At 42.9% G+C, this 12,098-nt stretch overlaps 1 protein-coding gene across 8 annotated transcripts in view; it reads right to left on the bottom strand.

The window, feature by feature from the left end:
* MYT1 (myelin transcription factor 1) overlaps positions 1 to 12,098 on the bottom strand; it is a 177,416-nt gene that overhangs the window by 23,415 nt on the left and 141,903 nt on the right. For all 8 annotated transcript variants that reach the window (XM_089513592.1, XM_089513591.1, XM_089513595.1 and 5 more), the window contains one exon: positions 8,959 to 9,042. In XM_089513592.1, coding sequence (XP_089369718.1) covers positions 8,959 to 9,042 — 84 coding nt within the window. The remainder of the gene's footprint in view (positions 1 to 8,958; positions 9,043 to 12,098) is intronic.

Below are 12,098 nucleotides of genomic sequence, written 5' to 3'. Positions count from 1 at the left end.
TGATTTTCCTCCCTGTGTTAGTCTCCTATTTCCACAGTGCAGATTAGACCTAAGTGAAAGGGAAAATACACACACACATACTTTTCAAGTCAGTACTCTTGCCCTTAAATTCTTTCCTCACCCTGAGAACTGGAGAAGAGAGCTCAGACCCTGAGATTTGGATCCAAACCTTGAGACTATGACCTCAGAGACACCTTGGCGCTTAATTTTTCCTGCCGCTGTTTGCTTTTGTTTAAATATTTATGTCAGTTATAGACACATCTAAAAGTTTGTTATTGCTCAAAGCTGTAAAAAAATAGAGGAATGAAAGTCAACCATGGAGCCAACTGTTAAAGCGAGGCAGCAATTAGGAATGTCAAAGACAACTGTCAAAACAAGTGCCTGCCTCTGCTTGAAATTCACATTCTACATTTCATTGTTACCATTATTTTTATTTTTCTTCTATTAAAAAAAGGAGGAGCTGACAGTCTAGAGTTGCACCGCCATTATTTCATTCCCCCCTCAGAGATAATTTGAAAAAACGCTGATCCTGTTTTTAATCATCTGCAAATGTGGCACAATTCACTTATTGTACCGCTGCCAGCAGGATGTTCACTAAATTCATAACAGCGTTGCTGTTTATATGATCGCAAGCAAATTACTGAAACCTCAAGAGAAAAGGCGAGAAAGACTGGGGGAGAGGAAAGGGGGGAAAGGCAACGATTAGCATGTGGCGTTTATGGCCTGGCCGTTACATATTTTACGCTGTTAATTTAACTTTCATTACACTTTTATGGTAAAAAATAAACCAGAGCCTTATTGTAGCAAACAGCTGGCTTGGGAAGTGGGGTGTGAGCGAGTGTGTGTCTGAACATGTTTTTAAAATTTATTATTGCTGTTTAATTGAAGTGGTAGTAATGGCAGGCCCACGGAATAACCACCCTCCTCAATTGTCTTCACCTTTTGAAGCGGGAAGGAAGGAGGCTGGGGGAGATGCTTGTCTATTATTTCTGGTGCAATAGTGCCTTGGTTGGCAGCAGGGCGCATGCCCTTCCGTGTAAGCAGTGTGGTAAATGGTGTGAGGAAAGAGCAAAAAGGTTTCTTCTCAGTGGCAGCATTCACATCTTGGGATCGGAGCCAAGTCGTTGTCTGCCACACAGATGGAGCCATGGAATTACTATGGAGCCTCTTTAATGCAAACCTGCAGGGACCTTCACGAGAGGCATACCTTGTTAGAGAAGACAAAACACTCCCTTCCCAAACACTAGAAGAGTTTGGCAATGGAAGGAAAAGCTTGTCTCACTTTACCATTTCTATGCTCATTGGTTCAGAGAGCTGCTTATTTCTTTCAGCTGGATAGCCTACACAAGGAGCACTGAAAACATGTTTGTACTCTATATGTGCATTGTTGTTGTGGTTATTGTGTGCCTACAAGTTGTTTCTGACTTACAGTGACCCTAAGGGGAGCCTCTCACAGGTTTTTTTTTTGGCAAGATTTGTTCAGTCATGGAAACCCAGTGGGTGACCATAGGCAAGTCCCACTCTCTCGGCCTCAGAGGAAGGCAATGGCAAAACCTCCTCTGAACAAATCCTGCCAAGAAAATCCTGTGACAGTTTCACCTTAGGATCACTGGAAATCAGAGATGGCTTCAAGACAATCACCATCACCAGACAGTGGTGTCAATAGAGGGTGCTGGGGTATGGACCACACCAGGTGACACCTCCAAGGAGAGGTGACACCCAGTTGAACTTCCTCCCACCCCTCCTGCTGGTGTCATGGCTCTGTAGAAGGAGGGACCCAAGGCACCAGAGATAGAGGGACAGCATATGCCCCTTTTGTCCCTCCCACTGCCTCACTTGCCCGTTTGCCTGCTTGGCTCCTGGCAACCCTTGGTGGGCATCTCAATGGGTAGTGGGCAGCCAGGGAGTGGGGGAGGTGAATGAGATGAGTGGACAGGGGCAGGCAAGTGAAGGCCAGGCCAGGCCACCCCCTCTGCAATTCTCTTCCAGACACCTGTACCGGGTGACACCAATGCAAGGGATGCCATTGCCACCAAAAAGGACATCCTTGACTGAGTCTCTTCACCTGTAATGTGGTCTTCTTAATTCCCTACTCTCTTTTACATTGCCAAGCACGATTGTTTTTTTCTAGTGAGTCATGTCTTCTCATGATATAGCCAAATTATGACAATCTCAGCTTAGTCACCTTGGCTTCTATGGAGAGTTCAGGCTTGATTCACTCTGTTTTTCCCCCCTGACTTATGGCAACCCTAAGGTGAACCTGCCATGGGGTTTTTGTTGGAAGAATTATGCATTGCATTTGCCTGTCCCTAATTATATAGATAAAGGCCCTCTCTCTCATTCTATCATCTGGCTCCTGTCACTTAATCTTGGAGGCAGTTTAACAGCTCTCTCTCAAAATTCTAACTTGCTGGAATTTCTTCTTGCTATATTAAAGATGGCAAGATATATAATATAACTATCACCAGTTAGGATAGGATTTAGTTTGTTATGTATTTATTTATTAAAGCTATTATTATTTGTATTTTAAAGTACAAATGAGCAAGGCTTTAAGATTTAAAACAATAGTCTGACCTACACTTTTGCTGTTCTGCTGATGTAAGTTAAACCCTAACAAGTTTAACCTTCATACCTGTATATTTTTGTTTCCTTTTAAAAAGGTTAACACCCTGGGAAACTAAAATTGCACCCCACAGTTTTCTTGGCAAGATTTGTTTGGAAGAGGTTTGCCATGGCCTTTCCCTGAGGCTGAGAAAGTGTGACTTGCCCAAGTTCACCCAGCAGGTTTCATCGCTGAACTGGAAATCCAACCTTGGTCTCCAGAGTCATAGTCCAACATTCAAACCACTATGTCACAATGGCTCTCTGGTTTGCTCTTGGACTCATTTATTTGTCTTTTCGGCAGTCCATGGTATTCACAGAACTCTCCTCCAGCACCAGTTTCAAAAATGCTCTGAAAAATATCTGGGAAGCGGGGCTTTCTCTTTATCGACCCTGTCTTAAGGCTGCCTGGGGAGGACACACATGCGAGTCCTATCAGTGGCTGCTCCCAGCCTGTGGATTTCCTCCTGCAGGTGGCTAAGCTGACCCAGCTCTGCATTCCTTCTCTCAGCAAGCAAATGCCTTTTTATTTAAACAGGTTTGTAGGGTTTAACTGGTTGCACTCTTTTTTGGCCCACCAGGCTGCCTATGGTTTAGCTTTATTGATCTTTAACCTGCTAGGTTCTGTTTGGGACCACCTGCTGGGCGAAAAGGACTGTTTTAAATCAAGAACCGCCAAGCCTAAGTAACACGTGGACATGTTTACAGGCTGCATCGATTCTGCTGTAATTCTCCGGAAACCAAACAGAGAGGAAGTCAATGCTGCCATGTTAGTTGCACTGATGGGCTATAAACTGCTCAACATAGCACTTAACGTTGGCAGTGTGATCCATTTCCATTCCTTCCCCCACCTCACAGTGCCTTTAGATGGTAGAATAGCCTTATGGATTATGCATGGTTCCACCTGCCTGTGTTATTTAAAGTACAATACTCAAAATGGGAAGGTTTCTTTGTTGTTGTTTTTCCTTTGGTAGTTTGGAAAATTGGGGTTAGTCAGTCTTTAATAAACTCTGCTTACTCCTGCTAATTGTGACACGGCTCATTGAATACAAATGCTCTCCTTCCTGGGGATAGAAGGCAGAACAGATGGCTCTCAACGTCATCTGGTTCTTACAAAGACCTTTGGATCACTTACAGAATCATGGTTTACAGCAGACATATAAGTGTGCAAAACCTTGCACATCCTTCCCATGCTGTTTTCTTTGCTCATAAAACAACAAGAGAAAATCCAAGGACAGGGGAAAAAGCAAAGTACAAGAAATGGTCAGAGCTGGAAGTACCTGCACAATATCTAAAGCCTAGATATCAAAAAATCATAGTTTATCACCTAATTTATTCTTCTCCAATGATCCAAAATGCCACCTCATCCTAGGGTATGGAAGGCCAATCTGTTGTATATTACAGTGCACCCTTTCTTTATGTGGGGGATCCGTTCCGGACCCCCCTGCGTAAAGGAAAAAAATGCATATGCCCCTCATGCATGTGGTGTGCTGTGGGGTGTGCACCACAGGCACGTGCACCATTATTTCTTCCAGGTGTACCGAGGCTTCTGGTGCAGGCTTCCAGCATATGCTGGAAGCCAAGTATGGCACGCCCGCGTGTAATGTGGATGCACTGTATATTGTTGTTGTGTGCCTTCAAGTAATTTCTGCTGTATAAATTCCCTAAGGCACATTTATCACAGGGTTTTCTGAGGCTGAGAGTGTGTGACTCATCCAAGCTCACCCCCTGGGTTTCCATGGCTGAGCATGGAATCAAATCCCAATCTCCAAGAATTCTAGTCCTATGCTTCAACCACTATACCATGCTGGTTTTTGTATACTGTATACCTTCCAACATTTTGCAAGTGAAAACCAGGACACATGTGGCCATATAACTTCACAGTGTGGTCAAGATGGCAAAAAATATTAATGACAAAGAACACACATATTAGGAGAGACTGCAGCAGTTTGCCTTTGCCTGATTCTACTGGGAAAGGTAAGATTCTGCCTCCCCTCCTTTCCTCCCACTGATTATAAACAATGGAAGTCATCTGAGGAGAAATGAGGAAAATGGGAGGAGGAGAAAAGAAACTGGGACATGTTAAAAGCAGTTGAAAAACTGGGACATGTTAAAAGCAGTTGAAATTTGCGGGGTATGATATTGCTACAGGGTTTTGGAGAAGAAGGGCATGGTTAGAGAACATTGCCCCCCTCTCCTCGAAGTTTTGTCCATGTCCTAAATTTCCAGCATTTCAGTAACTTAAAACTTCCATTGAACATTTAGAAATACAGTTTCCGAATGGGGAAAAAACTGCATACAAACCAAGGGAAATGACCAAATGAATATTTGAAAGGGGGAAAGGGCTCAGAATCACTGAGGAAACTGTGAGGGTCAGCCTGAGAATGGTTTATAGGCCATTCACACATGGAGGCTGCATTAGCATGATATGACAAAGCATGGAAAATCAGAATTGAGGGATTTGGAATATAAACCACAATATTCTCTGTTTGGAAATCCTCACTCTATTGTGACCTTGGCCCAGTGTCCACTGAGTTGAGTCTTTTCTATTGCCAACATACCCTCCAATATTTCACAGATGAAAACTGGCACACATATGGCAGAGTGGGGTCAAGATGGCAAAAATTACTAATTGTATGCAAACTACTATTGCACTTTGAACTCATTTTGGAGCAAATGAAGTAAGTAGAGGACAAAAGGGGAAAGTGGGAGAAGAAGAGAGAATCCGGGACATTTTGAAAGCAGCTGAAAAAGAGGGACGACAGAGGACTAGCAGGGACTGCTAAATTTGGACAGTTGGAGGGTAATGCCTTCATAGCCAGTGTTTTGTTGGTTTGTTTGCATTTATTTGGTTTATTTTCCACAAATGGGATCCAGGATCTCTTTGAATAAATAGTACAAACACAATTAAAGAGAAAATAGATAAAAGCGTGCAACATTTAAAACACAGATTAGAAGCACACTAAAGGAAAAATAAAAGGTATTCATCCAGTTGAAAGCCTGTTCCTCAGTGAGCTCAGTAGTCGAATGTTTGCATGAATAAAAAGCTCTCTTTTTGCTGACAGACAAACAAAGACACAGGGAATTCTACCCTGCCACCCAGTCAACATTAGTTTTATAAAAGGGTGAATGAACCAACAGCATGGATGGTTTCCTAGAAACAGGAGAGGTGTTGTTGCTGTTGTTATTTGCCATCAAGTTGCTTTTGACTTACTGGGATCCTTTGAATTAGAAACTTCCAAGATCCCAGTCATTAATTCCTCTGCTCTTGTCTCATAAACCCAGAGCAGCTGTGAATTTCTTGGCTGAGAGTGCATCTTTGTTGTTGCTATGTGCCTTCAAGTTATTTCCGACTTATGGCAACTCTAAGGGACTATCACTGGACTTTTTTGACAAGAGGGGTGTGCCATTGCTATCCTCTGTGGCTGAGAGTGTGTCACTTGCCCAAGGTCACCCAATGGGTTTCATGGCCAAGTGGAGAATCGAAATCTGGTTTCCAGAGTCATAATCCAACACCCCAACCACTACGCCACGCTAGCTCCTATGCAAGGGAAAAAAACCTATACTCCCCTTGAACCTGGTGCGGTCAGTCCAGGTAGTACAGCCAGTTCCATAGCAAAACCACTTCTTTCATCCAATTACAGAAAATTCATAGAATAATAGAGTTGGAAGAGACCACAGGGCCATCCAGTCCCACACTCTGCCATGCAGGAAATTTCAATCAAAGCATCTTCGACAAATGGCCATCCAGCCTCTGTTTAAAGACCTCTAAAGAAGGAGACTCCACTACACTCCGAGGGAGTTTGTTCCACTGTTGAACAGCCCTTACTGTCAGGAAGTTCGTCCTAATGTTGAGGTGGAATCTCTTTTTCTGTAGCTTACATCCATTGCTCCGGGTCCTAGTCTCTGGAACAGCAGAAAATAAACTAGCTCCCTCCTCAATATGACATCCCTTCAAGTATTTAAACAGGGCTATCATATCACCTCTTAACCTTCTCTTCTCCAGGCTAAACATCCTCAGCTCCCTAAGTCATTCCTCATAGGGCATGGTTTCCATACCCTTCACCATTTTAGTTGCCCTCCTTTGGACATGCTCCAGTTTCTCCACATCCTTCTTAAATTGTGGCGCCCAGAACTGGACACAATATTCCAGATGGGGCCTGACCAGAGCAGAATAGAGTGGCACTATTACTTCCCTTGATCTAGACACTATACAGTGCGCTCGCGTTATACATGGGTACACTATACGTGGCTTTGAGCTTACGCGCAAAGCCACGTAGAGCTGTGCGGGAGCACACAGGGTGCAAGGGGCAGCGCGTCCCATTCAAATGAATGGGGTGCACACCTGTGGTGCGTGCACGCCACCATACTGCTGCACCACCGCGACAGTGCGCCATCACATGCACGAACCCCATTCACTTGAATGGGGCTTGAGCATACGCGATATTTGGCTTATGCGGGGGGGGGGGTGTCTGGAACGGATCCCCCGCATAAGCCAAGGGTGCACTGTACTTCTATTGATGCAGCCTAAAATCTCATTGGCCTTGTTAGCTGTCGTGTCACACTGTTGACCCATGTTCTATACTCTGGAGGTTCCACAAAACCTCAGGATAACCTTGGCTTTTTGAAAGCATTCACATCTGGGGTGGGCTGGATTTGGTTGGGTGGTAACCACTGGTATATTTAAAAAAAGAGGCAGTGCGACTTGTCACCAGCTCTGCGCCCAACCACATGTTGCAAAAAAAAAAAAAAAAAAAAAAAAATGTGATCAATGAGGAGAGGGTTGCTGCACTCCTTTCTCATTGATCATATGGGTAGGTTCCCTGTTGTGACTTCACCAGAAGTGAGCTTGCTAGAAAGGTGCTTCTGCTAGGTTTTTCTTGGCCAGATTTGTTGAAAGTGGGGTCGCCATTCTCTTCCTCTGAGGCTGAGAGAGTGTAATTTGCACAAGGTCACCTAGTGGCTTTTCATGGCTGAGCAGGGAATTGAATGTTTAAGGGAGCCATAGTGGTTTGAGCGTTGCACTACAACTCTGGAGCCCAGGGTCCAATTCCTGGCTCAGCCACAGGAACGCATTGGGTGACCTTGGGCAAATCACATGCTCTCAGCCTCAGGGGAAATCAATGTCAAAACCTGTTGTGAACAAATCTTGCTAAGAAAACCCCATGATAGGGTCACCTTGGGGTTGCCATAAGTTGGAAACGACTTGAAGACACACAACAACTACAACCCCAGAGTTTTACTCCAACTTCCAGACCACTATATCATGATGTCTCTCCCTAGTTAAGCACACCAATAAATAGGTGCAAGCTGTTGTCATTGCAGTTGCCCAGCTCCTGTCTCTAGTTAGATCTCTATGAGCTAATCATGTCTATATCCCAATATTTGTGCCAGCAATATACTGACTTATCAGGCCAATAAATAAATAAATAAATCCTATGAGAAATCACAAACCAATTTTGCCAAAAAGTGTTGATGTGTAATAAATAATCCTCCTGAACAGTTAGGGGTACAGTTATTATAGATGTGTTGGGACTTTATCACACCAGCCTGCTGTTCTGACACAATCGTACCAGTTTAAGAACAGAAGCATACTGGTTTGGCATAATTTCTTATCACACTTTCCCCATGATAGAGCTTTGGCTGTCCATGGCCCTGTGATCTGCCTTCAGTACTGTCAAATGCCACCTTCCAGGAGGAAGGGTGGGAATGAGCATTTGTGGCTGCCAACCATCTCTCAAAGCTGACTATTGTGTGAAAGTGCACACAGCATGGTCACTGCTCCTTCTCCTACTGAAATGTGAGGCTGCTGTGTACATATTCACAGAGCAGCCCTGCACTTTTAGGTAGGGAAGGGGACAAACGATCATGGCTGCCAACACATCAAACATGTAATTAACTTGGAGTCTGGGCACCTGTTTCTGATCTCAACAGAAATGGTGGCATACTGGGCAGTCTTCCTATTAGGTCTTGCTCATAAGGAGACAAAGGTGGCAGCTCTGAAAACAGGCCACCATGACTGCAGCTGCATTGGCGAAGCAGCTAACTGCAAAAACCTAGCTGGCACCATTGCTTAGGTTAGAATCGGACACCCATGCAATCTATAAGGAGGGGTTAGAGTGATCTCCTCCTTGTTGATTGCATGGTGGGGTTTCCAAAAACATATCAGCAAATGGTCAAAAATAATAATGGCCTGCCTGCATGCCAAGGTTGACCCCAACATACACCTTAAAAGAGTTCTGAGGGTCCTGTGTATGTATATTAAACTGTCTTTGTTTCTTGATATCCAAGTTTTGTGTTAGACATTCACAATAAGACAGTTTCAGAGACTTGCTCAGAGAAGCTCTGTTCACTTACTTCATCAGTTCTGGGTCCTCTTTGTCATCCTTTGTGGGGGTAATCTTGATTCCACTTTTCTTGGCACGAGGACAGCCTGATAGACTACGTTTTTCAAAAGAGAGGAAAAAAGACCATCATCATCTTTGCAGCTACCTGGCAGCACATCACTTGGTTTCAGACCACAGTCACCTTTCCCTCTTTGATTTTGATTAATGACTTGTCCTGTCTCATGGGCACACAAAAGGAAAAGGCAAGATGCTCTGTCCTAAATGCAAATATTCTGAACTAGATAAAGTATGCAAGATAAACTAAAGTTGGATAATGAAGTGGAGAGTGAGGGGAGGGAAAATGCAATTCTATTAAACTTATTATTCGCTCATCTTTAATGTTCTGGACTTCATGCAAGGAATTTCCTACAGTCAAATGTGAATGCCAACCATCAATAGTGAAAGGCAACAGTGTGATGTACAGAAGTCTCAGGATGACAATATTAAAGTTATTGCTCACAGTCCTTCCATGTAAGATCTCCTCTCCTGCTTATTTCCATCATGTCCCTGAGACATGTACCACTACCAAAATTTTGATTCTCTCTGTTCTTCCTACATTAAATTGATTACTGAATTTTGCCAATTTTTCTTTCTTTTCAGCATTGCAGTGCTATTAGTACTGTATACCTACTCCTACATGCATTCTTGCTCTTGTAGCCTTGATTCAGGCCAGGATGGAGAATGAGGCATGTATTGAGATTTAAATCTCCTTGGAATGATCAGAACATATGCACATAGTATGTGAAACCAGAATGAGACCAATGGAAACATCCTGAAGTCTTAAATATTTTTGTTGCATTGCTCTAAGTCCTATTTTGGGATAAATGCATACTATAAATAAAATAAAGATAAATAAAATTCCCTTGTCCCACTTTTGCTTTGTTAAACTTCCTTCAAACTGGCTAAGTATAAACATGCTTTGTATTTTTTCTTTTGGGGTTCTGAGTTCTTCATGCAAGACTATCACAGTAACAGTTACAAAATCCTCTGTTAGGCCATTATCATTACACTACTAAACACAGCTACAAAAAAAAAATATGACATTACTTGGAATAGGCCACATTATCTGATCATACATCACTGATTCCTGGATTCAGATTGAATCTGAATCACTGATAGTTCAAAACTCCAGTGGGTAACACTTGGCAGATTGTGAAATTGAGATAATAAAGGATAGTCATACACCACTGTTGTATGTTTAGCCACTGTCCCTCGGGAGCAATTGGATAGACTGTATGACAACATTGTGGTAAATTTGAAATTCAAGGAATCCTGGAGCTCTTATATATTGTGACATTCAAAGAGGGCCTGTGCTTTGTTAAAGCCCATGGCAGAGCTGATAATTGAACCTTTGCAGGTTTCTCTTCTGCATATCACCACCTTTTTGCAAAACACCTCCCTCACTTCCACTGAATATCCCAGCAAAAAGGAACAATTTCTTCCTTTGATTTCTTCTGCCTATACTTTGATCTTGATAATTCTGCTTCCCACACATCACAAGGGGATACATGGTGGTGAAAATTAAGAAGGAAAAGAAAAGGAGCTGCTCACTTTGAAGGGGAGATACTTTGCAATTAATAGTGTCTAGATAAGAAAGTATTTGCTAGCAGACAGCAGCTGTTAATGGAACTGTTCAAATGGGAGGTGGTGAGGTCCCCATTAATGTTCACAAAAGATAATAGAAGTCATAAATAGGCAGTGTTATTAACAGGAATTATGTGTCAGCTAAAATCTGACCGCTTTGTCTTTTATTTTGCTGAAGAAAGAGCTTCCAATCTGATTCTGGGAAAGGTATTTTTTTAAAAAAATCAGATTAAAGAGATGAAAGTAAGGCTCTGTTGTTTCTAATTTAGGACCACTCTGCAAATTTGTCCATTGTGCTATGAGCAAATATATCCGTGGAACTGAAATGATGACTCACAGAACATACATATAGTATATGCATCTATTTTAATACATAGCCTGCTCTCTGTCAAGGATCCAAGGTAGTGTGGGAGAAATAAATGCAAAACTAATACAATGCTAACAGTTTTGTTGGAGTTGAACATGGTACTGGTAATGTACTTTCTGATTCTTGTCAGCCAAAGATACAGTTGCATATATGGATAAAGCTGATTTTGGATAGATTTCCTAGGTCAGTGCTTCTTAAGCTATAGATGTAGGAGTCAGTAGACTTTATCCACAATGTGCCAGGGACTAGTACCATATTTGTGCTCACTGGCTAAAACTATCTCACTTCTAGAATCTTGCCATGGACCAGCAGCCCATGGCTCACAGACTGGCACTGGTTCACAGAACACCATTTTGAATAGTAGTGCCATAGGTAATTGTTGTTATCTGCTATCAAGCTAACTTTGGCTGGTAGCAAACCTATCAATGTGAGACCTCCAAGAGATGCTGTTATTAACAGCTCTGCTCAGGCCGTGAAAACTGTGGACTGTGGCTTCTCTTGGTGGAGTCACCTTGGCTTCTAATGAGACCTAGGTAATTACTTATCACTAAATACTCTGCCCCCATTCAGACTGATTTCTTATCCCCAGCATTACCACAAATGATAGTTCCCTAGAAAGGACTGTCATGTATTATGTGTATGAAGATGCCCTCACCCAGCTGCTGATGGTGGGGTTGCATGACTGGCATCTCCCTAATGGCTCCCCTCCCATTTCATCTTGATGTTCACATTTTTTGGGGTGGGCATCTGCAATGGGAAGGCTTTTGCATGCACAGTTCTTCACATGCACAGGTTTTCCTGGTAAAGGAACTCTGTGCAATCACAGTTGCACCACTGAAGGATGCCTGTCAGGGTGGAGGCCAACACTTACCCCTGTAGATGTTCATACTGAAATCATGGGCTTTGGTAGTAATATGAAAGACACTGCACAAACCTGGAGTTGAGATCAGCAGTAATTGTGTAAGGTGTAGCTGGTGTTTTTCAGGTCAGTGGGATAGTGAATCTGCTCTGGGTTTTAAAGGGTTTTATCTGCAGATTTACCTGTAAAGGGCCGTAACAAGGCATTAAACCTATTTTGAGGATGGGGTTGAGCACTTTGGCCATCTCTTGTGGTCCAAAGGCGATAACTGATAAGCACTTATAACAAGCAAAAGAAGGGA

This window comes from Sceloporus occidentalis, unplaced genomic scaffold, assembly GCF_023333645.1.
Source record: "Sceloporus occidentalis isolate IW3139 unplaced genomic scaffold, rSceOcc1.0.p SCAF_3, whole genome shotgun sequence".
Classification (NCBI taxonomy): domain Eukaryota; kingdom Metazoa; phylum Chordata; class Lepidosauria; order Squamata; family Phrynosomatidae; genus Sceloporus; species Sceloporus occidentalis.
This window is presented reverse-complemented; position numbering and strand designations above follow the sequence as displayed.